The 26,730-nt window shown below is 39.3% G+C and overlaps 2 protein-coding genes and 1 non-coding gene across 5 annotated transcripts in view; all 3 read left to right on the plus strand.

Moving 5' to 3' along the window:
• On the plus strand, nucleotides 1-24,991 carry LOC117714809 (C-type lectin domain family 2 member D11-like). Of its 2 annotated transcripts, none has more exons than XM_076940643.1 (5): nucleotides 1-127; nucleotides 20,572-20,697; nucleotides 21,628-21,806; nucleotides 22,382-22,488; nucleotides 23,514-24,991. In XM_076940643.1, the coding sequence occupies exons 1-5, from the start codon at nucleotides 43-45 to the stop codon at nucleotides 23,635-23,637; spliced, it is 621 nt and encodes a 206-aa protein (XP_076796758.1). In that variant the 5' UTR covers nucleotides 1-42; the 3' UTR covers nucleotides 23,638-24,991. The 2 variants fall into 2 exon arrangements, with proteins under 2 accessions (XP_076796758.1, XP_034367375.1); XM_034511484.2 differs by lacking the exon at nucleotides 1-127 and adding an exon at nucleotides 17,999-18,153.
• Nucleotides 1-26,730, plus strand: part of LOC117714819 (killer cell lectin-like receptor subfamily B member 1F) — a 525,987-nt gene that overhangs the window by 467,148 nt on the left and 32,109 nt on the right. The gene's annotated exons all lie outside the window — the stretch shown is intronic.
• On the plus strand, nucleotides 10,320-10,381 carry LOC117715919 (U7 small nuclear RNA). Its single transcript, XR_004607701.1, has one exon. It is a non-coding gene; the product is annotated as a U7 small nuclear RNA (small nuclear RNA).

The raw sequence follows: 26,730 nt of genomic DNA on the forward strand, positions 1-26,730 counted from the left end.
TTAGAATTTGTCACTGTTCACAGTTCCCATTTCCTGTATACAATGGACACATCAAGAGTCTACAGCAATGTGAAGACATTTAGGTCTCCAGGGTATAAGCAAGCATCATCTCCATCTCTCCACCCAGGTAAGTGGCTTTATTTATTCTTTTGGAATTTGCATACATTCTAGATTTAAGCCTTCCTGGTTTTGTTTTTGTTTTTTGTTTTTTTGTTTCTTTTTTTTTTTTTTTTTTTTTAAAGTTGTAAGCAATTACTTTCGGATGGTGAGATGACTCATTAGATAAAAGTATTTGCTGCATAAACCTGAAAACTGGAATAAAAGTAGGGGCGGGGGCTTATGGAAATGGAAGTAAGAACACTGACAATTCCCACTGTTTTTGCTGGAAAGAGAATCACTTTCTGAAGTTGTTCTCTGATCTCTACACCTACTGTGGTATGCATAACCTGCAGTCAAACAGATGCAGACAACAATACACACACATACACACACACACACACACACACACAGAGAGAGAGAGAGAGACACACACACCCCTAAATTCCATACTTAAAATTACATACAGACACACACCTACAGGCACAAAACACACTTATACACACATGTACACACTTGCAGCCACATACACAGTACTCTGTCACACACAGACACACATCTGTACTATAAAACACACACACTCTGTCCTTGTCTCTGTCTCTCTGTCTGTCTCTGTCTCTCTGTCTCTGTCTCTCACACACACACTCACATAGACAGACTAATTAATTAGAAAATTTTGCTTTTAAGCAATGGTTCTGTTGGTGTTGATGGTGTAGGACAGCTTGCCTGCAGATATCTTCAGCTTCAGAGAGATAAAGCTTACATATTGCTTTATATTCAAGTAATATTTATGAAACTTGAACAGGCTTCTTCTATTCAGCTTTTGTTAAAAAAAAACCCTGAAGAATGATGATTTGAAAATATGAGCAGCAGAATGTTATTAGAGACACTGCAAACTTGCTGCAATAGTTTGTTCATTCTATATCCTGGTACAAGCAGAGAAGGAGAAACATGAACAGTGACCTGCTTTTTGACCAAACGAAAAAATGTTTTCTTAGATGATAGAAGGGAAAAAATATCTACAAATGTCATTCATTCATTCATTCATTCACTCATTCAGATATAACCACCCCACTTTGTTTCAGTATTTTTCAAAATGATAAGATCCAGGTTTAAACAAATGTCAACATCTTTTCCTTATAGAGTTTCTATGAATGTGTATATGTGCAATCATTAAACACCTGCATCAGAGATTGTGTGATGTTGAATAACAGCAAGGAAAACATTGAAATGGAATGATGTTTGACATTAGAAACAGCAGCACACAGAGTCATCGAGGCAGGCCTTCTGAGAGATGATGTTGGAGTCCTGCCATGAAAGGTCCAGGGGGTCAAGAAAAAATATTTGAGAGATGAATCTTCTAGGAAGCTGGACCTGCAAATTCAAAGGGAAAACATGCCTGTGGTGTTGTAGGGGAACACACATGCCCAGTGTATTGTGGAGATCAAATCAGGAGGAATGGTGACAGGTGAAAAGGGATTTGGAAGACATTCCATAGGTTCAGAACAGCTTGAGAGGTAAACCATTGAAAATTCTGGACAATGGAGATGACTTACCATTCTGTGGATACCCAAAATGCCTGAAGTAGTTACTTCCACATGACTAAAGCTCACATGGCCTCTTCAGTGATCAATGGCTGTTCCCTTCAGTCTAATCTCTTCCAGAACAGCTCATACAGGGCAGGATGCCTATGCAGTTCCTTATATCTTAGCGAGAAGGAATAGTGGGTTCTAAAATCACTTAAATAAGCTTTTACTTTCAGTTTTACAAAAAAAAGCATCACTTGGGAGGGGGAAGGCAAATGAGGAAGCATTACTGTGTACTGAATGGTTCTTTGTAGTAGACAGCATGTTTTTAAATTTATAAGAATTGTTTCATAGATCCTAAAAGTTTATGAAGCAGATATTTTCCAGTCGTTTTACAGATGAAGAAACTTATGGTTTATGGAGGTTAAACATATTGTCCCCAATATTGTATTATACCACATTATGTTACATTATATTGTGATCATTTTGAAATATAAAGGTTTTGAATACTAGCCTTTAGTAAAAGGCATAAACATAGTGACTTATAAGGGTTTTACAAAACACTTAGAATTTCAAGGGTGGAAAAGAGTGAGAAAAAGAGAGAAACATAAAATAATACACATACATAAAATGAGAAATATGTGTTTGTTAACTGGGCTTAGTCACTCTGTGTCACATCAGTGTTCAGAAGAAGTTCAGGGCTAATATAAATACATTGTACTTATATTCAGTGTGTCTTTGAGGCCTTGGAGGTTTTGGGGTGTGTGTGTATGTGTGTGTGTGTGTGTCCACTTTTGCCTTCTTGTCCAGCAACACATGTCTTACACAGCAGGAATCACAGTCCATGGTCCTGTTTCTTAAAATCAATGCACTATTTTCTTGCATGACAGCTTTTTGTCACCTCAGACCACATAGCATTGTTCACTGCTCACAAAAGACTGCATGCAGAACTGCCACATATAAGATTATAACTTCTATAAAATATGGTATTTGCACAAGACCTATATGCATATCTCTGTGTTCTTTAGATAATCTCCAGATTAGCCACAGAGTCTAAGATGATCTCAGTGCCATACAAATAGCTGTTATAAGTATTTCTCTAGAGAATATGATGGGGAAATCTATATGTGTTTAATAGTTACAATTTTTTATGTATGAAAAATTTTAGTCAGCAATGAACTGGGTCTTTGTAGTGAGCCGCTGTTTCAGTGGCTACACATTTGCATTTTCCAAGATGGCGCTGGCCTCGTGTTTTCCCAGCAGTAAACAATTATCTGTGCAGTTGCTAGGCAGAAAGGCGTGCCAAAGTCACTGCCAATCCCGAGGCATAATATTGGGTGGTGAGCGAACAGCCAATCAGAAGTGAATACGTCACTCTAGACTGTACTTAAGCCAGACCCCTTCCACAGCTCTCCCCTTCCGCGCCTCTCTGCGTTTTCCCACGTGTGTGAGACAGATTAAAGCCTCGTTTTGCAGTAACTACCTGATCTCTTCGTCTCGTGTTTTCTCTCCCATGGATGCAAGGCTCAGGGGGGCGCGTTAGAGGTCTTCAGATATGAAGGGACCATAAGGCTGAGAAAATCTGTCTCTTATCTCTTAGGAGTATTTCTATTCTCTCTGCTTCACTTAATTTCTAGTGGTTTTTCCTCAAGAACATTTTAACATAATTTAGCTTTCTTAATGATTATTTGTCAGCATCCTAAAGCTGGTCTACCGTTTTGTTGTGTTTGCATTCTCAATAATACAGTTCAGGCACCAAAGATGATGACAAAAAAAAAAAAAAAAAAAAAAAAAAAAAAAAAAAAAAAAAAAAAAAAAAAAGAGTGAAAATGGATACACAGGCAATTCTGGGCCATACTATGAAAATTAAAAAATATTTTTAAGCATATCTTATCTAATATTTTAACCTGTAACTCAAAGCATGCTATCATTTATACCAGGAAATACATACAAACAACAGGAAACCAACATAACCAGGAATAATCTATATTTGTAGAAATTAAGAAACCATAGCTATGTATGGTGGGATACAGCTGTGAGTCTAGTATTTAGGAAGAGCAGACAAAGAGACCAAAAGTTCAAGGGTATCCTTAATCCTTAATTAGTTAAGAGTAAGTTTGGGTCTAGCCTATGCTACAGGAAAAGCAATCTCAGAAACAGAACAAAGCAAAACAAAAAGCAGTAAGAAATCTTTGCTTAAAATGGTACCATGCTTGGTTCTAATAAATAAATCTAGAAATCATTCATAAGATGGCAAGACATGGAACTGTTAGAAATTAAATGAGAGCAAAAGAGGTTTTTTAATTAAATTAGAAATGGAAGAGCCAGCTAATGTTTCTCACTATCTTTATAAACAAAACTACCATTGTTTCCCATATGAAACCCATATTTTTAATTGTTTAGGAGAAATTTAAATAGATGAAGATATGATACTTGATGACCACATTTCAAAAATTAGTACATTCTGCTGTTTAATAAACATAAGCCACCCATTGTTGATAGAATTACCAAAGAAGGCAGAGATATCAAACACAGTGTTTAGGCTGTGCAGTGTGGTAGATATAGTGTATGCCATGTTATGTAGGAGACATGGAGGGTCTGTGCTCACAGATAAGCACTAGATGAAACAGGAATGTTAAACACAAAGGGTTGTTCCTTTAAAGAAGAGATGTGTAATCTGAGAGATTATACATGGTTACTACTCTGGTAACTCTTACAATATCTATATGGCTGAGATTCCACTGAATCATCTCCCAGACAAGTGTAGTGAGCTTCTCAAGCCATAAAACTTATCTTTATGGAAGATATAACATATAATTACAAAGAAGTCAAGTCTTAAGTTATATTGTGTACAAAGGATTGGGTTAGTTTTTACCAGAGAAGTTTTTACCAAATTGTTGTACTTCAAAATGCCTAAAAGACACCAGTTGGGGTCAGACTCCAACACCTGCTTTGAACCTTTTTGAACCAACACCTGCTGCTTAGTCATGCTGAACCTAACTGCCTGTTACCTCTGGCAGATCATACACCACTGGCTGTGGTGATCACAGAACTCCCACAATGTTATATCATGGTACTTCCATAACTTCTATAGACACAGTATATGTCATGTTATACTGCAGTACTTCTTATTTGCCATTTTAGTGCCTGTAGTTTTTATTACTTGCATTCAGCAGTGAGTTTAAATGACTAACTATAAAATTGTAGTGATAAGTTATTCAATGTTTTAAGCTGGGCACTGCCCTGAGAAGCAGTGATGAGATATTATCATGACATCTAGCTTAAGATGTGACTCATTAATTGCCAGTGCTGTGTCCCATGAACACTAGGTCAGTAATGGACCCACATTACAAAAGGAGAGAAACTGACAGCCCACTTATGTCAAAGAGAAGCAATAATTCATTCCTTTAAAAAAAAAAGGTGAGAATACAAGGAACTCCATTTCATTGAAAAAGTTGTTTATACTGACATACATCAAATTCTGAAAGTTATAACTACCAGATACATCATGGGCTAAGTTAAAATAGAAAACTCTCTCTCTCTCTCTCTCTCTCTCTCTCTCTGTGTGTGTGTGTGTGTGTGTGTGTGTGTGTGTGTGTGTGTGTAAAATGAAGTGTAGCACTGACTCCAGGCTCAGTCAGTGTACTAGGAGTGCTGGAAACAGTCCTTGTAGTTAAGCGAGATCTTACGGTAGTTATGACCCCCTCTAATCTTTATCTCAGAAGTTCTCAATTGGACTTAACAAGTGTACTCTGCACTTTTTAGATGCACCAATTTCCCATGCTACACCCAGCTACTCTCAATTATGGCAATCTCGCCAGCCAGTTCTTATGTCATGGAGTCTCTGACTTAGAGTTCCAAAATCTCTCCACCCAGCTCACTAAGTTCCCACTGTTGGGTTGCTACCACACCAGCCCCCTGCTTTAAAACCCCCACAGCCTTTGGCTGCACATCTGGCAAACCCACTCTTTGCTGCCATACCTTTCTCTCTTGAATCCAGCCAAACTGCAGCTTGAAGGAAAACACCACACAAACTTAGTTCAGAAACAATGATAACTCAATAGCTGGGCAAAACAACTAGAATCCTAATCTTGTAAGACATTAAATCTAAATCCTCTGGTGGCCAATCCTGGCAGATTCACCAAATAAGCCAGGAGACACTAGTAGCTACCTCTTGCCCTATTGTTATCCAATTCAAAAATGATGCCCCCCCTCTTCTTCCTCTCTGGAAGTCCCTCCTACTTTCCTAGTTATTGTCTCTTTTATTCATTAGGGGATGGTTCACAAGTCACCTGAGTACATGACTTACTCCTTGTCCACAGCCCCTCCCAGGACAGCAGAATTAACATCAAAATACAAACAATACTAACACCATCCCCAACGCTTCTCCATTTCTGTCCACTTAAAAGACTCTTATCTCATATATAAATTGAACACAATTATTACCATTTTGTAATTTATAAAGTACAAGATCTAACACACAGTCCATCACTTTTGTCAATATAATGGAACACTGTCTTGCATTCTAACTTAAAAGACTTATAATTCTATACCTGACTTTTATCCTGGCTTTAGATTGTATGCCATCTGAAAACCAACCTCTCAAATCTCTTCTCTCAATGTAAATACCCTGGGTTGGCTATGAAACTATAAGTAGTCTTTCAACCATGCCAGAAATCTGAGAACGACCAACATTATCTGAAGATAAAGGAAGCTTACTACACCTTGCAGAACTGAGACAAGTTGTAGAGATGGCAGTTTACTTATACAGCCCCAGTAAGTCAGGAAGTTAGAGCATCAGTCTTCAGCCTTTTAGTGCAGGATCATCTGACAGACCTTTGAAAAACAGGAATCATTAAGGACTAGCCTATTCTGTCTTGTCAGACCTAAGCTGTCCTAACCTGTAAATTGTGTCCTTTCAAGAACAGTACATGTCCTCAGGAAAGATTGGCAATTTCTGCCCAGTAGTCACCTAGCCACAATGTACAGCCTCACCTAAAGGTAAGATGCTCAGTGGCTTCTTTTAATCCATAAATGGGAAGCTGTTGGGAGCAGATTTATTTCAACAAGCGAATAAATAATATTAAATGTCAAATTCTGTAGATTTCTGAGGTTTTTGAAAAACCAACTATCTATATAAAGTAATCTGGACTGTTCTCTGTTAACTACTGTCAGCTATTTCTAATTAAATATCTTGACAACACCCTAACAATAAACTCAGAACCATGAATTTGCTATTTGGCCCTTAACTCACAGGCTTAAACATCTCAGATCAGTTTATAATGGCATTTATAGAAGGACTGGGTGTAAGCCTTGCACTTATAAAATTTTGTATCAATAGAAGGAATTTATACCAAAAAAATCTTGATTCTGTACCAGAATAAATTCTGTACCAAAATAAGAAACTATGACTTCGACCTAGTAACAATTATAAAGATTTCTACCAAATGAGATTATGGCTATACAATAAATTCTAGCCATTTTCTCCCTGTTCCAATTATGACCATTTCTATACTTTCTATAAAGACAAACTTAGAATAACCACCTTCAGCCCCAATGCCCAGGGAACTGGTATGACAACTCTTCATGACTTCTTCAAGCTGAATATGAGCTTTGAGATATTTTTGAAGTAGGGGGAGAAGGTAGGGAAAATGGGGGATTTTGTTAGCCTGAAGAAGGCCAGCTGTGACTGTATTAGTCTCTGATGTCTGTGTCCTGACTGGATCCAGCTGAAAGTTCCAGTCATCAGGAGTTCAAGCAGGTCAGTTCAGCGTGTTTGAAGATGAGACTCATTAAGGCTATATATTCTGTAATATACAAATCTCAAAACAAAATTTTAGTATCATCAAGATAACTTTTTTGCTTGATTCTCTGGAATCTAGTCCTCTGGGGGTGGGGAGTCTCCCTCTATCAAATCTGATCCATATTACTCTGGAAGGTGTATAGTCACCAATCACCTTTTCTAAAAATGCAAAGACGTAACCTATCTCCCAAATCTGCATTTACTTGAGCCAGTAACCAGAAAAACCTTCATATTGACCTTTCTCCAAGAGGAACAATATAACCACAAAACTCAAAATCACACCCATTTTGAAATTAAAATAATTCAAAACAAATGAAGTAAACTAAAATACTGTATGTTCCTATTCTTAGGCCTTTCCTATTTTGCCAATCAGGATAATAACCCAAGATTCCTGTGGTGCCCACATTAGACAGATTTTGAGTATCCTGTGTGGTGTATTAGAGCAATATATATTTATCCCAACTTAAAAACAATTAATTCACACTTCTATCTATACCTGTTTATAAGCAGGCAGCTAGTCAAAGCAGGATTTAAGCCCAGAATTCCAGGGTAGGTGACTTCTATGCTAATGTGTTGAGTGTATCTTTAAGGACATTCTATTACCTGGGTGTGAGTGCTGGAAACTTGCTGGGGAGGTCTGGAAACTGTTGCTGAGGAAGTAGTTGAGCAAGTCTGGAAATTGCTGCTGACCCATTGTCCTTGCCTCAGGTCAGGTGGCAGGGAACCTTCTGAGGCCTGGACTTGCCTGGAATTGCTCAGTTTTTAGAAGCAGAGATTTAGGCCTAGTATTTTTAGCTGCCAATTTAAGCCTGTCATGGAATTAGCCTAGCCTTCTCACTAGAATGACTTTGCTCTGTAAATCTTTGGTCGCTTTCACCTTATCAATCCCATTCTTATGAATTCCTGTAAATATCTGGGCATTTTAAGAAGTTGATTTTACAAATGGCCACTTTTCTACAAAATGAGTTTTTGCCTCGTAAAATCTTCATAGCTCCTGAAGAGTGTTGGGAATCTGATAGCCTAGACTGTAGCTAAAGGAAAATAAACTGCTTCCTTTGTTACTGTCAGGAAATTGCTCTGCAGAGTGGTGCATGGATTAGAGGTTGACATCCATTTGGATGACAGATATCCCTGCCATTTAGTGTCTGTGCAACATGGGAAAGAGATCCATCTTTCCAACTGAGATGATTAACCATGACTTTCAACCTGACAGAATCTAGAATGACCAAAGATAGAAAGACGTACCTGTGAAGAATTGTCTAGGTTAACTGAGGTGTTAAAACTCACTCCAGGTTAAAACAGACCATTACCCTAATGCATACATACAAAGGCCTTAGCAAAGTACCACAAATTCAGTCCCACCATGCATCCACATATTATATAGCAAGACGAAGTGGATAAGATTAAGTGGGATTTCTCCCAGGTAGGCAAGTTCAATGTAGCTGGAAGATTTTGAGTGTTCTTATGATGAAGAAACAATGAATGTATGGGGTAATAGAATAGGAACCTAATATAATCATTACCCATTGTATACATGTATTGGAACATGATATCACATCACATGTATCATTATGGGTCATTAAAAACATAAAACTGCAAAAATGAAATCAGTTAATGCAGTTTAACACACTAGTTGTCTAAAAAGATAAATAACACAACCAAATTAACAGATGAAAACTAAGAACAGAGTCTGGAAGTGACTTTGACTTGATAAAGAACATCCATGAAATACCCACAGTAGCACCATATACCATGGTAAGTAACACAAACCTCTCCCATTAAGATTGGGAACCAGAAAAAGTTTTCAGCATCTTAATGAAAAATGCCATAAGATAATGCATTACTTATCCAATTCATTGCTGTGACAAAATAGCTGTCAGAAACAACTAGGGAAAAGATTTATTTGGGTGCACATTTTTATAAGGGTTTCAATCTATCAAGGCAGGGAAGAATGTACTTCTTACCTCTAGATAACATAAGTTTGTTACTTATATTGCCTTCCTGCTATGATTGCAGCACAATGGTAATAAGACATAGGCTACTGAAGGCATAGCAGCCACATCAAGCTTGTACAGTATGTATAAATTGTATGTATATACAGTGTGTATATACTGTGTGTATATAGTATATATATACAGTGTGTATATACTGTGTGTATACACTATGTATATACATATATATGCATGTATACAGTGCCAGGTCCTGAATGACTACAGCAGAGATGTTGTGACAAAGTTCCTGTCCCTGGAGCAGGATGTGGACCTACATGAGTGTTGCTGTAGGTGTAAAGCTAATTTGTATAATAATGAATACATTTTTCTTTATGCTCCTCCTTCAGAGGAATGTCCTCTCTGCCAAGGGAAATGACTCTATGATAATCATAGCCAGTACAATTCTGGGAAATGTAAATGTACCTTTGTGATGTTGGGACTTTCAGGACATCCCTTAAGCCTGTGGGAAAGAACTTTGAAAATATGAGATCAAAAATATATAAACAAGATTTCTCAACTATGTAAAATATATGGTGCAATAAGAATTGTAAGAGGGCTTCACGAACCTAAAAGAACAGAGGCAGCTGCACTGATGAACTAGCTTGTCAGAAAGATGTTAAGGAAGGAGATAAAGAGGTTTAGAGAGTAGTCATCTCAGGGCAAGATCCCACCCAGCTAAGCTTATTGTTTGTACTTACAAAGCAGGCAGATTTTTTAGTTCAAGGCTAGCCTAGGACAGAGTGAGTTTAAGTCCTTTTAAAAGAATCAAGAAGCTAAGGTCATAAAATTATGATTTGTGGGATAATCAAAAGGGAACCTGGAGTAAATGACTGAATTAATATGTAAATAAAAGACTGGGCTTTGGTCTGCAAGACAAAGCTACTTAGAGAGAGCTGCTTAGAGAGATGACATATCTCTTTTATAATTTTTCTAGCAGGATTTCTGTTTTTGGTTGGAAAACCCAAGAGCTATATAGAGGTCTATCTCTGGCAAATAGCTGTCTCAAGCAAAGAACTATCTTGAATAGGAATCTAACTAGACAGCTGTCTTGAGCAGACTACAGAGCTGTCTGTCAGCTTGCACCCATCATGGACTTTGAGTTTTTTCTTCCACTGTCCCCAAACACCCTTGTTGTGGATAAGCCCTGGTAAGCCCCGAGGTTGCTCAGATTTTGATGCTAATTCCACTATTCTGGGAGGGGCTGTGAATGAGGAGTGAGTCACATACTCAGGTGACTTGTGAACCATCTCCTAATGAACAAAGGAGCCAATCACTGGGCAAGTAGGAGGGACTTCTGGGTTGGATAGGGCAAGAGAGGAAGCAGGAGAGAGATAGGTGTTTTGTTGTTGTTGTTTTGTTGTTTTGTTTTTGTTTTTGTTTTTTGGATAGGATAGCAAGAGGGCAAGATGTAGCTACTAGTGACTCCCAGCTTATGGAGAATTCATAGGTTATCAACTTTTATAAATTCAATCTGACCTATGAATCCTTAGACCCTGGGACAGAGCCAACCTGCCCCACTCCATTATTCTTCTCTCACAAAAAGCACCAATGAGAGGATAAATTGCCTGCTTCCTTTTATCTGATCTCAGGATCTGGAATGAAAGTTAATAACCTAGAACAAGAAATCTCAGATGAGCTAAGAAACTCCTGACTCAGCAAAACTATAAGAAATCCTGCCCTAGAAAAAACCATAGTAACAGAATACCAGCTGTCATCATTCATCCCTGACAGTAAAGAACACAACTAATGATACAACTTTCTTCTCCTTGAGAGGAGCCTGGGCACTTGGTCTCTATTTTTGTAGGAACTGCTGTCCTTCATTGTTCTGATTAAACGACAGTCTGCTTCAATCCTGATTTAACACATACACCAACATGATAATCTTTACTGCAACATGGGTGTACAGACTTACATATTAATTTGTTGATTTGTTTACTTGTTTATAAGTTTGTTTATTTGATATCTACCATGATGTTTGGAAAAGAGGAAGCTGGAAAGGCAAGCATGGGTGCTGAGAACTGAACCTACTCCTTTTGGTTGGGAGCTTTAGCCTTTGACAGCTTGGCCATCTTTCCAGCCCCCATTTCATTCAAGGATTTTTATTAGAGTAGCTAGCTTTGGTGGCATAAACTGTGAGAATAGAAGAAGATATTGCAAGATATCCTCAGCAGGGTCAAGTGCTTATTTTTAAAATATTATTAAAATGCTACAAAAGGTAACATGCTAAATTGTATATTCAGAAAACTCATTGATATCCATTTCTAATGGGACATACTATAATTTTATGTGATAAATTTTCACTATATTGGAAAAATGGATGTCAGCTGTTTTACATGGACTGACAGTGAGAAGATAACCTTATTTTGCCATAGCATTGATGTGTCCTATTTTTCATGGCCAACACCCAGCTCACACCTGTGTTAATTTAACATTAAGTCTGATATTGACTTTCTGGTCTGTTTGTTTGTTTGTTTGTTTGTTTGTTTATTTATTTATTTGACATGGATTCTGGCTTAGTTGTCAGAGAAATATCCACTTACCATTTAAGATAAAAACACATACTTTCAGTGTTTTTTTTAAAGCCTGTCATCTCTGGGCTGCATTGTTTGAATAGTATACCTCATGTAGTTAAGATTATTTTAAAGAAAAGTAAAGATGAATGCATTGTAACTGCTATGATCCTGATTACTAGGGAAACTGCGTGTGGGTTCTTTACAATCACCATCAGCAGCAGAATAATCATTCATGTGAAGCATGAAAGTCTAGTTCAGCATAACTCAGTAACTGGTGATGGTTCATACTTCTGGAGTCTGACACCAGGAAGATTATTTTTAAATTAGATTAATTAAACACAGCACAATTTTAGACAAAAGGTTTCTGGTGTCAATTAACTCAACCTTTCATGCACAATAAAGCTTAAGATATGACAACATTGAAACTCTTTTTAAAGTAATTGTGAGTTCTTTCATGAAGGTGGGTTTTATATATTGACTACCTGTGAATATATAGGGATTGGAGAATGTCTGGTGTGGTTGTGGTCATTCATACAGCACAGAGGTCTATTAACCACTTCTGCTCCCATTTGTAAAGCACGTGTGACATCTCCCATAAGGATGAGTTGTTTTAACTGAGAAACAATGGTCAAGATAAGGAAGAGTCTGGGGAAGCCATGTGTGGCCCCACAGATAGCACAGAGATCACCAGGTTATTAACCATGTCCATGACCAGAATTCTGTGTAGAAAATAGGTTTATACATCTCTTCCTTTGAAGGGACAAGTCTGCATGTTTAACATTCCTGGTTCCCCTAGTTTTATCTGTGAACACAAGAACCTCTGTGCCCTCTATGATAACAGTGTTATCATAGGCAGATCAAAAAGGTCCAGTGATATTTTTTTTATCTTGTGTTCTGGGTTTCTCTTAAGACTTTTAAGTGTTTCACATAGCCTAAGTTTGTCCTGGGTTTTCCAGCCCCTATCTTCCAAGTGAGGGATTGCAGGTATTGTGCCTCCATGTTCATCCAGGATTTTATTCTTTAACCAGCCCTATTACTACAACCCTAGAACTTCACATAAGATGTCACTTTTCAAACAAATGTTAAATCCATTCACTACACTGTCAAGCAGGAATGGAGACTGGGGCCAGTTCTTGAAACAGGTCCTAACAGCTTTTGCATACAAGTATTTCATTCAAAAGGCAAAGATCATATTCCATATGCTTTCCCTAAAGATCATTCAGAAAAGTGCTTGCCACATAAGTGTGAGAATATGAATTCTGTGCTTTATAACCTACATAAGAAAGCTGGGCCTAGAAACATGAGCTAGAAACTCAGTTTCAGGTAGGGAGAGACTGGTGGCTCCATGGAACTCGCTGGTTAGTTAGCCTAACTTAATCTGTGAGGTCCAGATTCAGTGAGAGAACCTGTCTTATAAAAACTACAGAGAACAATATCTTTCTTCCAAGATGGACTAACTTGTGCTAGGTATTATATCTTATCCCTCCCCCAATCTCTCCTAGACAAGGTTTCTTTACTGTCCTGGAACTTCTTCTATAGACCAGATTGGGCTCCAACTTACAGAGATCTGTCTGACTCTACCTCCCAAATGCTAGGATTAAAGATGTGCACCACCATACCCCAACTTCCTTCTTTTCTTCTAAAGGACATTTAGAGCTAATTAGATATCCAGATTTCTTATTTCTGGAGAGAAACGCATTGCATATACTTACATTTCTTCTTTGCCACAAGTTCTGCAGAGAAATGAAATGCAAAGAACCCAAAAAATTCTTGGGTGAAAGAAGCAACACTGGCTTGTTTCAAATCCTCATGCTGCCTCAAAATAAAACCAAACAACCAAATCCCTAAACCTTCACAACTCCAGGATTCTGACTGAATGTGGAGTTTGGAGGGGGGTGTGGAGTGGGTTGGAAGTTGGGCAGTAAGGGAGGTAAAGTAGGAGGGGATAACCTAGAATATCTAAGGAGTTCTATATTTCCTTCCTTCCTTCTTTTCTTTCTTTCTTTCTTTCTTTCTTTCTTTCTTTCTTTCTTTCTTTCTTCCTTTCCTTCCTTCTTTTCTTTCTTCCATCCTTCCTCCCCCTCTCTCTGTCTCTCTTCCTCTCTTTCTCTCTTTTCTTTCTTTCTGTCTTTCTTCTTTATCTTTTTTATTTCCTCCTTCCCTCCCTTCCTTAATTCCTTTCTTTTTTTCTTTCCTTCTTAAAGATTTATGTGCATGCATATGTGGGTACCCACAGAGAACAGAGACAACATATCCTCTGCAGCTGGAGTTATAGGCAGTTATGTGTTACACAGTGTGGCTTCCAGGAACAGAACTCAGGGGAATTCTAACTGCTGATCTAGAAAGTCCTAGTTTTGAAAAAGTATTTTCTACTCAGAAGTTGAAAAATTACTAATATGTTATAAAAAATACTCCTATATTTGCATATGTTATAAAGAGTTGGCAGCTTTCTTTAAAACTATAACCAAGAAAAAAATAAATGAGTAAGTTACAGTTTTATTTTTATTTTTTAAAGGAGATGGACCAGGATGATGAATTAAACCAGATTAAAAAGGAGATAGATTCAAGGTTTAAAAATTCTTGCCACATTAGCTTGACCATCTGATCTGGATCCCAGGAACCCAAGGCAGCAGTAGAAAACAGACTCCTATGACAATATGACCCCTACACTTATGCTGTGGCATAGATGTGCTCCCTCAAGTACTAAGTAATGTTTTAATGGACCAAATGTGTAACTCTCCAATGTTTCAAATAGATGAATGTGACTATTAAATATAATTTTTTATTATACAGTAAAATCTGTTTCTTCTTCTTCTTCTTCTTCTTCTTCTTCTTCTTCTTCTTCTTCTTCTTCTTCTTCTTCTTCTTCCTCCTCCTCCTCCTCCTCCTCCTCCTCCTTCTCCTTTCTCCTTTCTCCTTCTCCTCCTCCTCCTCCTCCTCTTCCTCCTCCTCCCTCTTCTTCTTCTTCCTGGAATAAAGTGGGTGTTCAACACCACTGATTTGCTATAGCTTCTAAGAGTCAAGGAGAAACTGCTGCACTGGGTTACATTTGAAATCATTACCATGGTAGAAAAGGTCCTTTAAGGGAACTTCAGCTTAAGAATAAACCTCTGACCTGCCTGGAGACATTATATTATGGTGACTATAGTATCACACAAAGCTCTCTGCCTTCCTGCCTTTTAAAATGCAGACTTGAAGAGTACTTCCACTGTCACAGGAAAATTTGAGTGGAAAGTCCTGTGACTTTGCCTTTGCTGTTTTTCCACTTTTCCCTGTCCCTGTGGTCAACATCCCCCAGTGGGAAGCACACATGACAAGCCCAGAATAAATATTGACTCTGTTATGAAGCCAAGTCAGTGCCCACAGTGAGCCTTCTGTAGGTCAGGACTGAAGACCCCCAAACTCGGGAGACCCTTACTCAAGTCTCGGGTAGTCTCGACCACCCACAAACTCCAAGACACCATACCTAGATGCAATCAGCAGAGGTTTATTAGGGAAGAAAGCTGGCAGCCAGCAGCCAAACTGCACACTCTCACAGGAGTAGAGTTTGACCAAGCCAGTCAGTCTGAGGAAGGTTTTTAAAGGAGTAAACCACAAACCGGGGGAGTGAGAAGGGGGGCTGAGGGGTTGTCAAGGATACATAACATAAAAATAGTGGAACATTTCAGAGGAACTCACCCTAAATGATTTAGAGTCATGTGAAAATCACTCTGCACACTCATTTTTCTCAAAAATGTAGTTTTACCATGTCACTGTGCCCTACCCTGTCATTACCAACTATTTTAGGTTAAATATTTCTCACTTTCTCCAGTCAAAGCCCCACCTAGATGACTTGTATCTTTTTGTGGTCAGGAATGTGTCTTCCTGCTTTGGGCTCCCCCACCCCCCAACAGGTGGGTCTACTCCCTGAGGCTTGAGAAATGTAATCCAGCAAGTGTCCTCTGATTCAGGGATAATGTCCTCCACCCGGAATGTGTCCCCAGGGCAGTGAAGGCCTGAAATCTTATTTTCAGTTCTGCATTCTGGAACTTACACTCTTTCTGCTCAGGTCTAAGGGCAAAGAAAAAGCCTGCATACTTTTCACAAAATGGTCTTTATAATTTTTTACTCTACAAGGACAAATGGCTGGGTACTTGTGTCTCACAGTGACACCTTTACTTTATTACACAGTGTAGTCTTGCTGCCTAAATGTCCATGTGATGCTGGTGAAATATCTCCTCAACCCAGGCCAGAAGTCTCCCCAGGGTTCTCTGTTTCCCAGAACTACTGCAGGCCTGTGATAAGAAAGGACCAGAGGTCACTGAGCCAGTCTTCACCCTGATGCAGGAAGAAGTCTATTAGTCTCTGGCTCAGGGTTCTGGAGTTAGAGGAAGAGTCCTCCATTTTGGGAGGGGTTGAAAATTCCTGTGGCCTCAGTAAGGTCATATTGGGTTATGTGTCTAAATCTGAGTGCTCCAAAGAAGAAATGAAACACAAACCAGAAACAAACAGGAAAGTCAGTCATCAGGTTGTGCCAGAGTGGCTCCTGGCCCTGTTCCAGTGAAGACCCCCATACTCGGGAGACCCTTCCTCAAGTCTCAGGAAATCATGACCACCCAAAGATCACAAGAAACCATACCTGGATGCAATTAGCAGAGGCTTTATTAGGGAAGTTGGCCGGCAGTCAAACAACAAGCTCTCTCTCAAAGAGCAAGGTTTGGCCCAGAGTGATGGGTAAGGGGTCTTTTAAAGAGCAAAACCACAAACCGGGGGAGTGGGGAAGGGGTGAGGGGTTGCCAAGGATACATAACATAAGAATAGTGAAACATTCCAGGGAAACCCACCCTAAAAGGTTAATAGCCATGGAAATTACTCAGTACAAGCATTCTTCTCAAAAATGTGGTTTTTACCATGCCATTGTGTCCTATCCTGCCATTTACCAACTACTTCAGATTAACTATCTTCATTTATTCCGGCTATAGCCCCACCTAGGTGGCTTGCATCTTTTATCTGTGGTCAGGAATGCCTTCCTGCCTTGGGCCTCTCCCACCCATAGATGGGCCTACTGCTTGGGGCTTGAGGAATGTAATTCATCCAGCAAGTGTCCTGGGGGGCCTGAAATCTTATTTTCAGTTCCAAGTTCTGGGACCCACCCATAGATGGGCCTACTGCTTGGGGCTTGAGGAATGTAATTCATCCAGCAAGTGTCCTGGGAGGCCTGAAATCTTATTTTCAGTTCCGCGTTCTGGGACCTGCATTTTTCTGCCCAGGTCTAAGGGCAAAGAAATCTACACATATTTCATAAAATGGCCTTTATAATTTTTCACTCTACACCAGCAGTTTCAGAATGGCTTTTTTAGTAAAGGGCTACTAGTGATCTAGGGGTTGAAAGGGAGAGGAGAGTTGGTGGCAAGAGGATTTTTGGAGAAAGGAGAAGGGAGAGAGCAGAGAATGGAAGCTGGGAGAGAGAAGAGAGGCAAGAAGTAGGTAGAGACATTGGGGCTGGGAGAGAGATCAGACCTTGAAGCTGTCATGTGAGCTCATAGAAGAGCAGGTATGTATGATACTAGTCAGATTAAAAACCTTCTATGCCTTTGTTTTAAGCTGTCAGGCTTTTGACTTAGGTCAAGAGGGTATAGGAGTTCTGCCTGCATGTATGTCTATATAAGGGCAGCAGAGGCCAGAAGAAGGTGTAACAACACAGGCTCACCTACCCCGAAGATCTGTGTCTGATGGACAGGAAAGGGTTGGTAATAATATTTTGTCTTTGTTGAAGTCTTTTATTTCTGAATTGATTCCTGCAGGACAGTAAAACTGATCTCCCCCTGCAGCCCCTGAAATTGCTCTGCTAAAAAGCTCTTTGTTTACCGGATTAGTTTGTAAGTGGGGTAGAGGTAGGGTTAGGGTGAGAGTTCAGGGGCTGAACCTACCCAGGACCAGATCCTTTCCAAGCTAATGCTGTAAACTTTATTACAGACCCATTGTGACAGGCTCAGTGTAATCCCTTCCTTACAAAGTGATTGACTGTGTTTCAGTTTCAAACTAACAAGTTCTTACTCATATGTAGGGGAGGAGCTCAAGCTGGGTGGTTATATACTTTGACCTCTGATAGGATTCTGCCTCTCAGCTTTCAAGTTTCAATCCTCCTGTAGCTGAAACTCAGCTTCTCAGCTCTGAGATGAGAGCCACAGAGGCTTCCCTCCCTATGCTCAATGCCACAGACAGCCTGCAGGAGGGAGAAATGGGTATGTATTTAATAGTATTTGAACCAAACTGTAAGAGCAGAGAGGAGCTTCACCAGGGACAGGGTAGCAAAAGAGTTGAGCCTTGAACAAAAGAATAACAGAAGGGCTTCTGTGAGCCTGTCACAGTGGGTCTGCAGAGTAGGAGAAAGCAGACAGGATTAGCTATGAGGTTGTTTCACTAGTTACTCTGTTGGAGCAGGCAACACTTGAATAGTTCTCAGGGAAGAGAAACACAGAGTGAGTCAGTCACCTTTTAAGAGCCAGAGCTGCAGCTCCAGCTTTCTTTCTTTCTTTGTACTTAGCTTGCAGGTCCACTCTTCCCAGGGATCTGGTAACTATACTTTGGTGGGTTACATCAAACTGCTATAGAAATGCTTGCTCTAGGTGTCCCCAGTGAAGGAAATTCAAGCATTGGCTTTACAATGTGCATAGTGATAGAAGTTGCCTGGGAAGCTTGGGGCTTGTGTTTTGCAGATCCATGGTAATTTAAAAAGAACTGTAAGGAGGTAGCATGGGGTGGGACTGGGGTGGGGTAGAGTGAGAGGGTTCAGGGGCTGAACCCACCCAGGACCAGAGGCTTTCTATTTTCAGCTCTAGATAAGTTACAGAAAAAGAATGTAATGGGATTTTCTACTTCATTCTTCATACAAGCAAAGCTGTGTTTCTTGTGTTTCAAACTGTCTATGCTTCATTATGTTGCATTCCTTTATCTTCCTTTGTTTCTTCATTCTTGTTTCTTCACCTTAATTTTTTTTTTTCATTTAGGGAAAGAATATTTGATTTTGAGAATACAAGATTGATATTTATCAAAATACAAAATTCACAACAAATGTTAATGCTTATCATTTAAACGAAGTATTCTAACTGAAATTATTATGATTATTATTACTACTATTATTACTGATGATGATGATGATGATGATGATGATGATGATGATGATCGACTCTATGGCAAAGTTTCATCCTTTACCCCAAGCTGCCCTGGAACTCCTGCTCTCTCTGCCTCAACTTTTTCAAATATTTAGCCAATAGAAACATTTCCTGTTGTTAATGTGAAGCTCATGTCTAAAGTGCAGCTGTTGTATAACTAGCTGCAGGCGTTTTCACAATTTCATTCCTTAGAAACTAGAACTTCTTTTGTCACTGAAACAGTTTTTAATTAAGCTAAAAACCAGGCCAGCAATGTTTCATTTCTTTGGTTTTTTGAGAGCTCATTTCCAATGTTGCTTTTAAATAAAGACAAGAAAGTTATGTTCAAACTGTGCTATGGGACACATTCTAACTTAGAAGAAGATCCATGTGTATACAGCATGAGAAAGATGATTGGCAAAGTTCTCAATTATGTATCAGAATGAAAAAGACAGTATCTTAATTATACTGGTGTAAACACAGAGGATTATCTGTAAATCTTACTCATAAAACTGTATAAGAAATGCTGGTGTGAAATTCTAAATGAATAAAATTACCTTTCTTATTTTTGTTTTTTGAAATGCCCAATATCCACAAATGTTTACCTTCAATTTCCAACTTGCTAAGAGTTTTTGTTATTTTAAACTAATATTAATTTTTCACATGATTTTGGTAAGCTTGTTAAAACATTTCCATATTTCACCCATTATTTATGTATGTCAGTGGGTTCAATTACATTTATGTGCCTTTATTAATTAATTTATTTACTGACTAATTTCTTTGGACATGGTCCAGGTTGAGTACAAACTTTCTATGTAGCCAAGGCTAGCCTTGTACTCCTGACTCTCCAGCTTCTGCCTCCCTAGCACTGGAAATATAAAAGTGTACCATCCTATTTGTCTTGTTGACTGGAGCAGGAGTTACACAGGTGGTTATGAGCCCCCTTTTAGGAGCTGGGATTGAGAACTCAACTCGGGTGCTCTAGAGGAGCAACAATTGTTCTTCACCTCTCAGCCATCGAATGGGCAGCTCTTGTTGTGTCTTTTATTCCATGATCTTCACTATCTCTGTTTATTGCTCTTTTATTGGCCTGTAGTTTAATAACTGGAATGTTCTATGTTCTGTGGCAAACTTTTTTTGTTTTTTTGTTTGTTTGTTTGTTTTTGTTTTTTGTTTTTCAGCACAGGGTTTCTCTGTGTGGCCCTGGCTGTCCTGGAACTCATTCTATAGACCAGGCTGGCCTTGAACTCAGAAATCCATCTGCCTCTGCCTCCCAAGTGCTGGGATTAAAGGCTAAGGGCATGAGCCACCCCTGCCCAACTGTGGCCAACATTCTGTTTCCCTTTACTCTAGTCTTCTGAGAGCCAAGGTTCTCATTTTAGATCAACATTCTATGAAGGCATTTGCACTAGGAAAGTATAAATAAATTCTACAGATGATTCTAGGGTAAAGTTATCTTTTTCTCTAAAAGATTTTTGAGATTGATGTTTTCATATTTCTATTTTTCAGGTAAAAAACTGGAAGCGAAATGTCACAGAGTTGTCTCCCCTGAGTCTCCTGCTAAGCTTTACTGCTGCTATGGAGTGATCACGGTCCTCACTGTAGCTGTAGCTGCTCTTTCTGCTGCTTTGTCAGGTAAGTGACTTACTCTCCAAATTCTGCAGCATTCTGTCCACATACACACTGTCAGTTACACTACTGACCTCTGTGAGCCAGGCACTGTGGGAAGGGCTCTAGAGAAAACACACAGGAAGTTCCTGTTCTCTGGGAACTTAGGTTCCAGCAGGAAGATGCAGTGAAGCAACACACAGGCTGTGGTGTGGACAGGAGGCCAGGCTCAGCATCACTGGGATGACCCCATCCAACAAGCTGTAGACAGAGATGCAGGGGACTCAGGTCCACTTGGGGGAACTGTTCAAGGCAGAGAATGAGGAAAGGAAAAAATCCAAAGAGGAACCTCAAGGAAGGGTGAGGACAGAGAAGAGTAATATGGCCAGTGAGATACAGTGCCTCCCCTCATGACCCATGGGTTTAGTTACCAGGCTCAACTGCATTTTGAAAGTATTAAATGGAAAGTTTCTGAAGTAATAAACTTATAGGATTTTAGTACCACAGTGTCCAGAATTGTGCAATAAAATCTCTCATTGTCCTCTTAAGTATGGAAACCATCCTTTAGTGTAACATGTCCACAGTGTATATACTACCTACCCATAGTTCTCACTGCTATCTCAATTATCAGGCTGGCAGCCAATAGGTGTCCATACAGAGAGCTTGCTGCTGTAGCATCCCTATTGTAGTAAACAGTCATCTAAAGCACAGAATGTAATGCTAGCATAGAAATGCACTTCCTGGGGGCCCTACTGTCCGTGAGCACCTGAGAGAGAATGGGACACAGGCCCAAGGTGGGAGGCCTTTAGATAAAGGCCCTTCATGCTCAGGAGAGGATTCCTTCAGATCACTTAGGAAAGCTACAATCAAATTCACACCTCACACTGAGCTCAGGAGGGTATTCCAAAAAGAGAGAAGGTATGCTTGTGATGATTCATTGTATTGTCTACATTTTAGTAAGAAAGACAGAACAGATCTCAATCAAAAAGATCTATACTCCTTGCCCCAGCAACTGGATTGGAGTTGGAAATAAATGTTTTTATTTTTCTGAATACTCAAGTAACTGGACATCCAGCCAGGACTTCTGCATGGAACAAGAGGCCCAACTAGCTCGAATTGACAACCAGGAGGAGCTGGTAAGAAATGGGCAGGGATTGGTTTGTCTCTCTGTTCTGTTGAGTATTGTATTGCCTTGTGATAGAGAGTTGCGGATGAAGCATATGGAAGGATCCCATCCTAAGCACATGGAGACATGGGGTCGTGTGAGTGTGTGTAATTTGCTGGTACTTGACTTCTGACTGAAGCCCTGAAACATTCAAGAAATATTATTTCATGTAGTGGTCATAGTCAGCTAGAAGTCAGATATGTCATTTTACTGGGACACCTGGTGGTCATGAGCATTTTCCCGTAAGCTGGCACATGTTACATACAGCAGACGACAACATAACTGCAATGGGAGGTTAACCCAGAACTATTCTGGTCACAGAGGAATGGGTCACTACATTTAGTACTTTAATTCAAATGAGATCCTTTAGAATTACAGATGTCAAGTGGCTCCACTGAGAACTGGTGACTATTACTGCTCCAAAGTCTGTGACCCTCAGTTCCACCCTCCTGTTATCTGGAGGAAGCTGTGGTGTGTAGATTCTTCAGGATCATCTGAAAAAAAAAAGAGACACATGTATTCTTGGCTTTTTGTGTTTTATGACAGAATTTTCTAAGGAGATACAAGGGGATTTTTGACCACTGGATCGGCCTGCACAGAGAGTCGTCAGAGCACCCTTGGAAGTGGACAGACAACACTGAGTATAACAACTTGTATGTTTTCACAATAATTTCCCTGCTATTGTGTTCATGTGTTGTGATATGTGTGTGTTGTGGCTGTGAGAGATGAAAGTCGGTGCCATGTGAAGCCAACTATACTGGGAAAAAAGAAAAACAAAATAACCCTTGGGCTAGATGTGTGGCTCAGAGGTAGAGAGTGTGTTGTTTACATGCAAGAGTCAATCCCCAGGAAACTCACAAACTTATATCCTTTGGATGTTTTCCTGTTTATTTGTCATCATTTCCAAAACCTTTACTTAGTGTGGTTTTACTCAAAATCTTTCCCATAACGATGGTGTCTGGGGGCAGCTATTGTTTGCTTTAGCTCCAACCTAAACTTTTTGTTGATGATAAATGTCCTGTGTGGGATACAGACGAACCCTCAGATGGGCAGTGGGGGCTCTGACACCCCAGAAAGCCACTGCAGAAACTGCAAGCCTGAGATTCAGCAGCCCACTATTGCATGGCTGCACTTGTTCAGGAAAGCAGACTCTAAGGACATTTGGTACCTCCTCTAAAGTCTTGTCATCACAGAGCACCAAAACAGTTCTTGGATTTGAGCATAGCTGTTTGGCTGGAATGGTACATCACAGACTTAGTCACATGCACTCATTAAAGCCCTTTGAGCGATTTACTAAGAAGTGGGAATTCCCATATGCAAAATGTCTCAAAACAGAATTGAAATTGACCTCAGTGAGGTCACTCGTGGCTGCAGTTCATTTGAACATGGCAGCAAGCACCAGCCTAATGCCTTGTACATACATTATAGGATTTGCCATAAACAAATGAAAAAGGAGTGATGTGAGATAAACCCTGAGAATGTGAGACAGTAGGCATAAAACTAGTGCAGGTGATTCCTCAGGGACTCTTTGGTTCATATTACCAAAAAGCAGTGAAGACTGGTGAGATTACATCATTGCCGAGCTAATGCAGTTCTGGGCTCTGCAGACTTAATGTTTTTTTTGTTTTTTGTTTTTTGTTTTTGTTTTTGTTTGTTTTTTGTTTTTTGTTTTTTTCAGGGTTCCCATCCAGGGAGTGGAAAACTACGTATGCCTGAACAGTCACGAGTTCAAAAGTGCCAGGGTCTATGTAAATCGCAGGTGGATCTGTAGCAAGCTCAACAGCTATAGCCTCCACTGCTAAACTCCTTTTTCTCCTTCCTAACATTTAACAAGAGATGCTTCTTACATTGTTATGTATGGGTGCCACTCTTTACCCTATGGCTCCACATTGCTATCAAAACAAATTAAGAGTATTTCCTAAGATCACAAGTGAAAACCATCTTGGAGAGCTGCACATACAGGGGATTACAAGAACATAGATGAGTCTAAAATAGATGCTGGCACTCATACCTTAAGCCTAAAGTACAACTAATGTTCACGAGCTCCACTTTTATGTTGTAAAGTTTTTGTGCAGAGAAGTCCTTCTTTTGACTTTATGAGACCACAAAAATGAGTCCCCCAACATGCATGTGACCTTTAATAATGAAAGCAAAATGGCTGGGATAGTGACATGCATCTGTAATCCCAGCTATGTAAGGGTTGAAACAGGAGGGTCACAGGTTCATGAGTGGGGACTCAAAGTATGGAAATGCCTTAATAATGATAGGAAAGACGGGAATCCATCTGTAGCATCCTGTCCTTTGGAGAACCATAGTATACATGCTTTTCAAAACTCAAGCCAACATACAGAAGAGTTTAAAAAGTGTGTAAAATTAAGATTTACTTTATACTCTGCAATTTAAAATATAAGGAACATTGGTGAAATGTTTCTCTACTTTAGTTTTCAATATTCCTTTTTTCAATTATACTGTCCTACATATAATTATAATTACTTACTTATCCTGTTATAAGTATAATACATTTTATAAACAAATGCCACTTTCATTTCACCATTTTATGGGATTTATTTCACATTAAATGTGAGTTAAACTCCTTAAGCATTTAATACTTAATTTTATGCTAGCATGTATATTATTGAGTTTTCAAAAAAATATTTGAAATCTTATAGAGTTAGCTACCCCATACTGATGAGTCCCAAAAAGGACAAAATAACAGGCTAAAAAGCATCTCTTGATCTTTTCATCCTTTCATTTCCCTCTTGTTCTTTTTTATTCAATATTTTATTTATTTAAAGTATGGATGTTATCCCCTTTCTCCATTCCCCACCTCATTAACCCCCTATCTATCCTTCCTACTCCTTTTTTTTTCAAATACTGTTTAAATTACATGTAAGTATTAATGGGACTCTGTTTATTGTCCTGCTTGTTCTTTGAATATTTGCATCTATTATATTGCTAGTTCCTCAACCTAGAACTGACCTCTTGTTCTTTTTAAAGACTATGTACCAACTTGATATGCCAAGAGGGAGTTGATATGCATGGGAGGCCTCTAGGTCTCTGAGGAGAAAGGGATGAAGAAATGGGGGAAGGGAAGGGGAGAGGAACATAGGGGGAGGGAGGCAAGGAAATTCAATAAAAATAATTCAAAACACTACATTTATACTGACTTTATTTATGCTTATTGCTTGTGCATATGATTATATGTATATATGTATATATGTGCCCTGCCTGTGGTGGGCAGACAACACAGACACAGCACAGACAGAGATAGACAGGACCAGAAGGGATCAGCTCTCTGCTTACTGAGAGTGGCAATGTGGATGCTGGAAATGGAGCAAAAACAAGTGTTCCTAACCACTGAGTCATCTTTTCAGCCCTCTTGTTTCCCTTTTATTAGCATTGCTGATCAAGATTTGCAAAAGTAGCAGATATTCCCTGCAGTTTTTGTAAATTTTATTTATTTTATAAGCTCTTGTCTAAATCTGTGACCCACCTTAAGTGGCTGGGGTCACAGGTGTGTGACACCACAACAGCCATTTTGCTTCTCATTGCTAAAGACCAAGAACATTTTGAATATGCATCGATGCTGTGCCTTCATGTGTGTCTGTGTAAGGAGGCCACACCCTCTGAAACTGGAGTCACACACAGTCGTGCCTCCCATATGGTGCTGGGATTGAATTCAGGTCCAATGCTCCTAATCACATGTGCATTGGGAGAAATGTATTGTTTTTATTTTAAAGTCATGCTTTATTATTTATTAGATGTGTGAAAGCATATTTCATTCTGAAAAATGACTTTCTCAGCCTTCCTCATTTAGTCCCAATACCACCCTTTGCAGTCCATTTTACTTCCTGCATCCTAAAGGAAAGTTAGAATATGTTCCCAGGGATGGCTCAGAGAAATAAATATTTCATACCATTAAATTGTGTGAATTTAATCCACAAAAGAAATAGTGATAGATTTATAAACTTAGCTGACCCAATAATACTGTAAGAAATAGATCTACTATTATTAATTCCTAAGATTCAAATTACCCAGGGAAATGTCTTGTCAGTGTCCCTGTCTGACTCACAGTAAACACACAGTAAGTTTCCTTCTATTGCTCTCTGGAAACAGTGCTGAAGGGAACAGCAACTTTTCATGAGCATTGGCCCTTCTAAGGGATCTATCCCCAAGATGTCAGTGAGCAGTGAGCTGTTCAAAACTGTCTCTTTCCTCTCTCTCTCTCTCTCTCTCTCTCTCTCTCTCTCTCTCTCTCTCTCTGTGTGTGTGTCTTTCTCTCTCTGTCTCTCTCTGTGTCTCTCTTTCCCTCACTCTTTGCCCCCTCTCTCTGCCTCCTTCCCTTCCTTCTCTCTCTCTCTCTCTCTCTCTCTCTCTCTCTCTCTCTCTCTCTCTCTCTCTCTCTCTCTCTCTCTCTCTTCCTTATTTTATATTGGATATTTTATTTACATTTCAGATGCCATTCACTTTCCCCATTTACCCTCCCTAGAAAACCCTTATCCCATACCCTCTCCTTTCTTTTGTTTTTATACAAATTTTTTAATGTTAACCAATGGCTTTATAAATTTGGTAATGCTCAATATCAATCAGAAGTATAACCTAATACCCAACCTATATATATCAACTATCTTTGACTGGCAGAGACATGTGAACATCTGCCTCCATGTCTGGCCCCCCTCTCTCTTTCTCTCTCATCACCTAGCTCCTCCTCTCCTTCTCCTCTTCCTCTCATTACTCCTCCTCTCCATACTCTTCCCACCTTAGGTCCACCTACATATCACCTTTCCTGTTAAAATAAAAATTTTCTCTCAAAATAAAGTTACAGCATAACTATACCAATGTATGTCAGTAAGGTGCAAGATAGACCTAATACCCAGTCCATCATTTTGTTGAAT

The sequence above is a fragment of the Arvicanthis niloticus genome, chromosome 9, assembly GCF_011762505.2.
Source record: "Arvicanthis niloticus isolate mArvNil1 chromosome 9, mArvNil1.pat.X, whole genome shotgun sequence".
Taxonomy (NCBI): domain Eukaryota; kingdom Metazoa; phylum Chordata; class Mammalia; order Rodentia; family Muridae; genus Arvicanthis; species Arvicanthis niloticus.

What these genes read in the sequence shown, in the direction of transcription:
- LOC117714809 (XM_076940643.1), top strand. Translation starts at nt 43, where the DNA reads ATGGACACATCAAGAGTCTACAGCAATGTGAAGACATTTAGGTCTCCA. An exon ending in ATCTCCATCTCTCCACCCAG is followed by an intron (nt 128 to 20,571) that starts GTAAGTGGCTTT and finishes TCTATTTTTCAG; the next exon opens with GTAAAAAACTGGAAGCGAAA. An exon ending in AACACTGAGTATAACAACTT is followed by an intron (nt 22,489 to 23,513) that starts GTATGTTTTCAC and finishes TGTTTTTTTCAG; the next exon opens with GGTTCCCATCCAGGGAGTGG.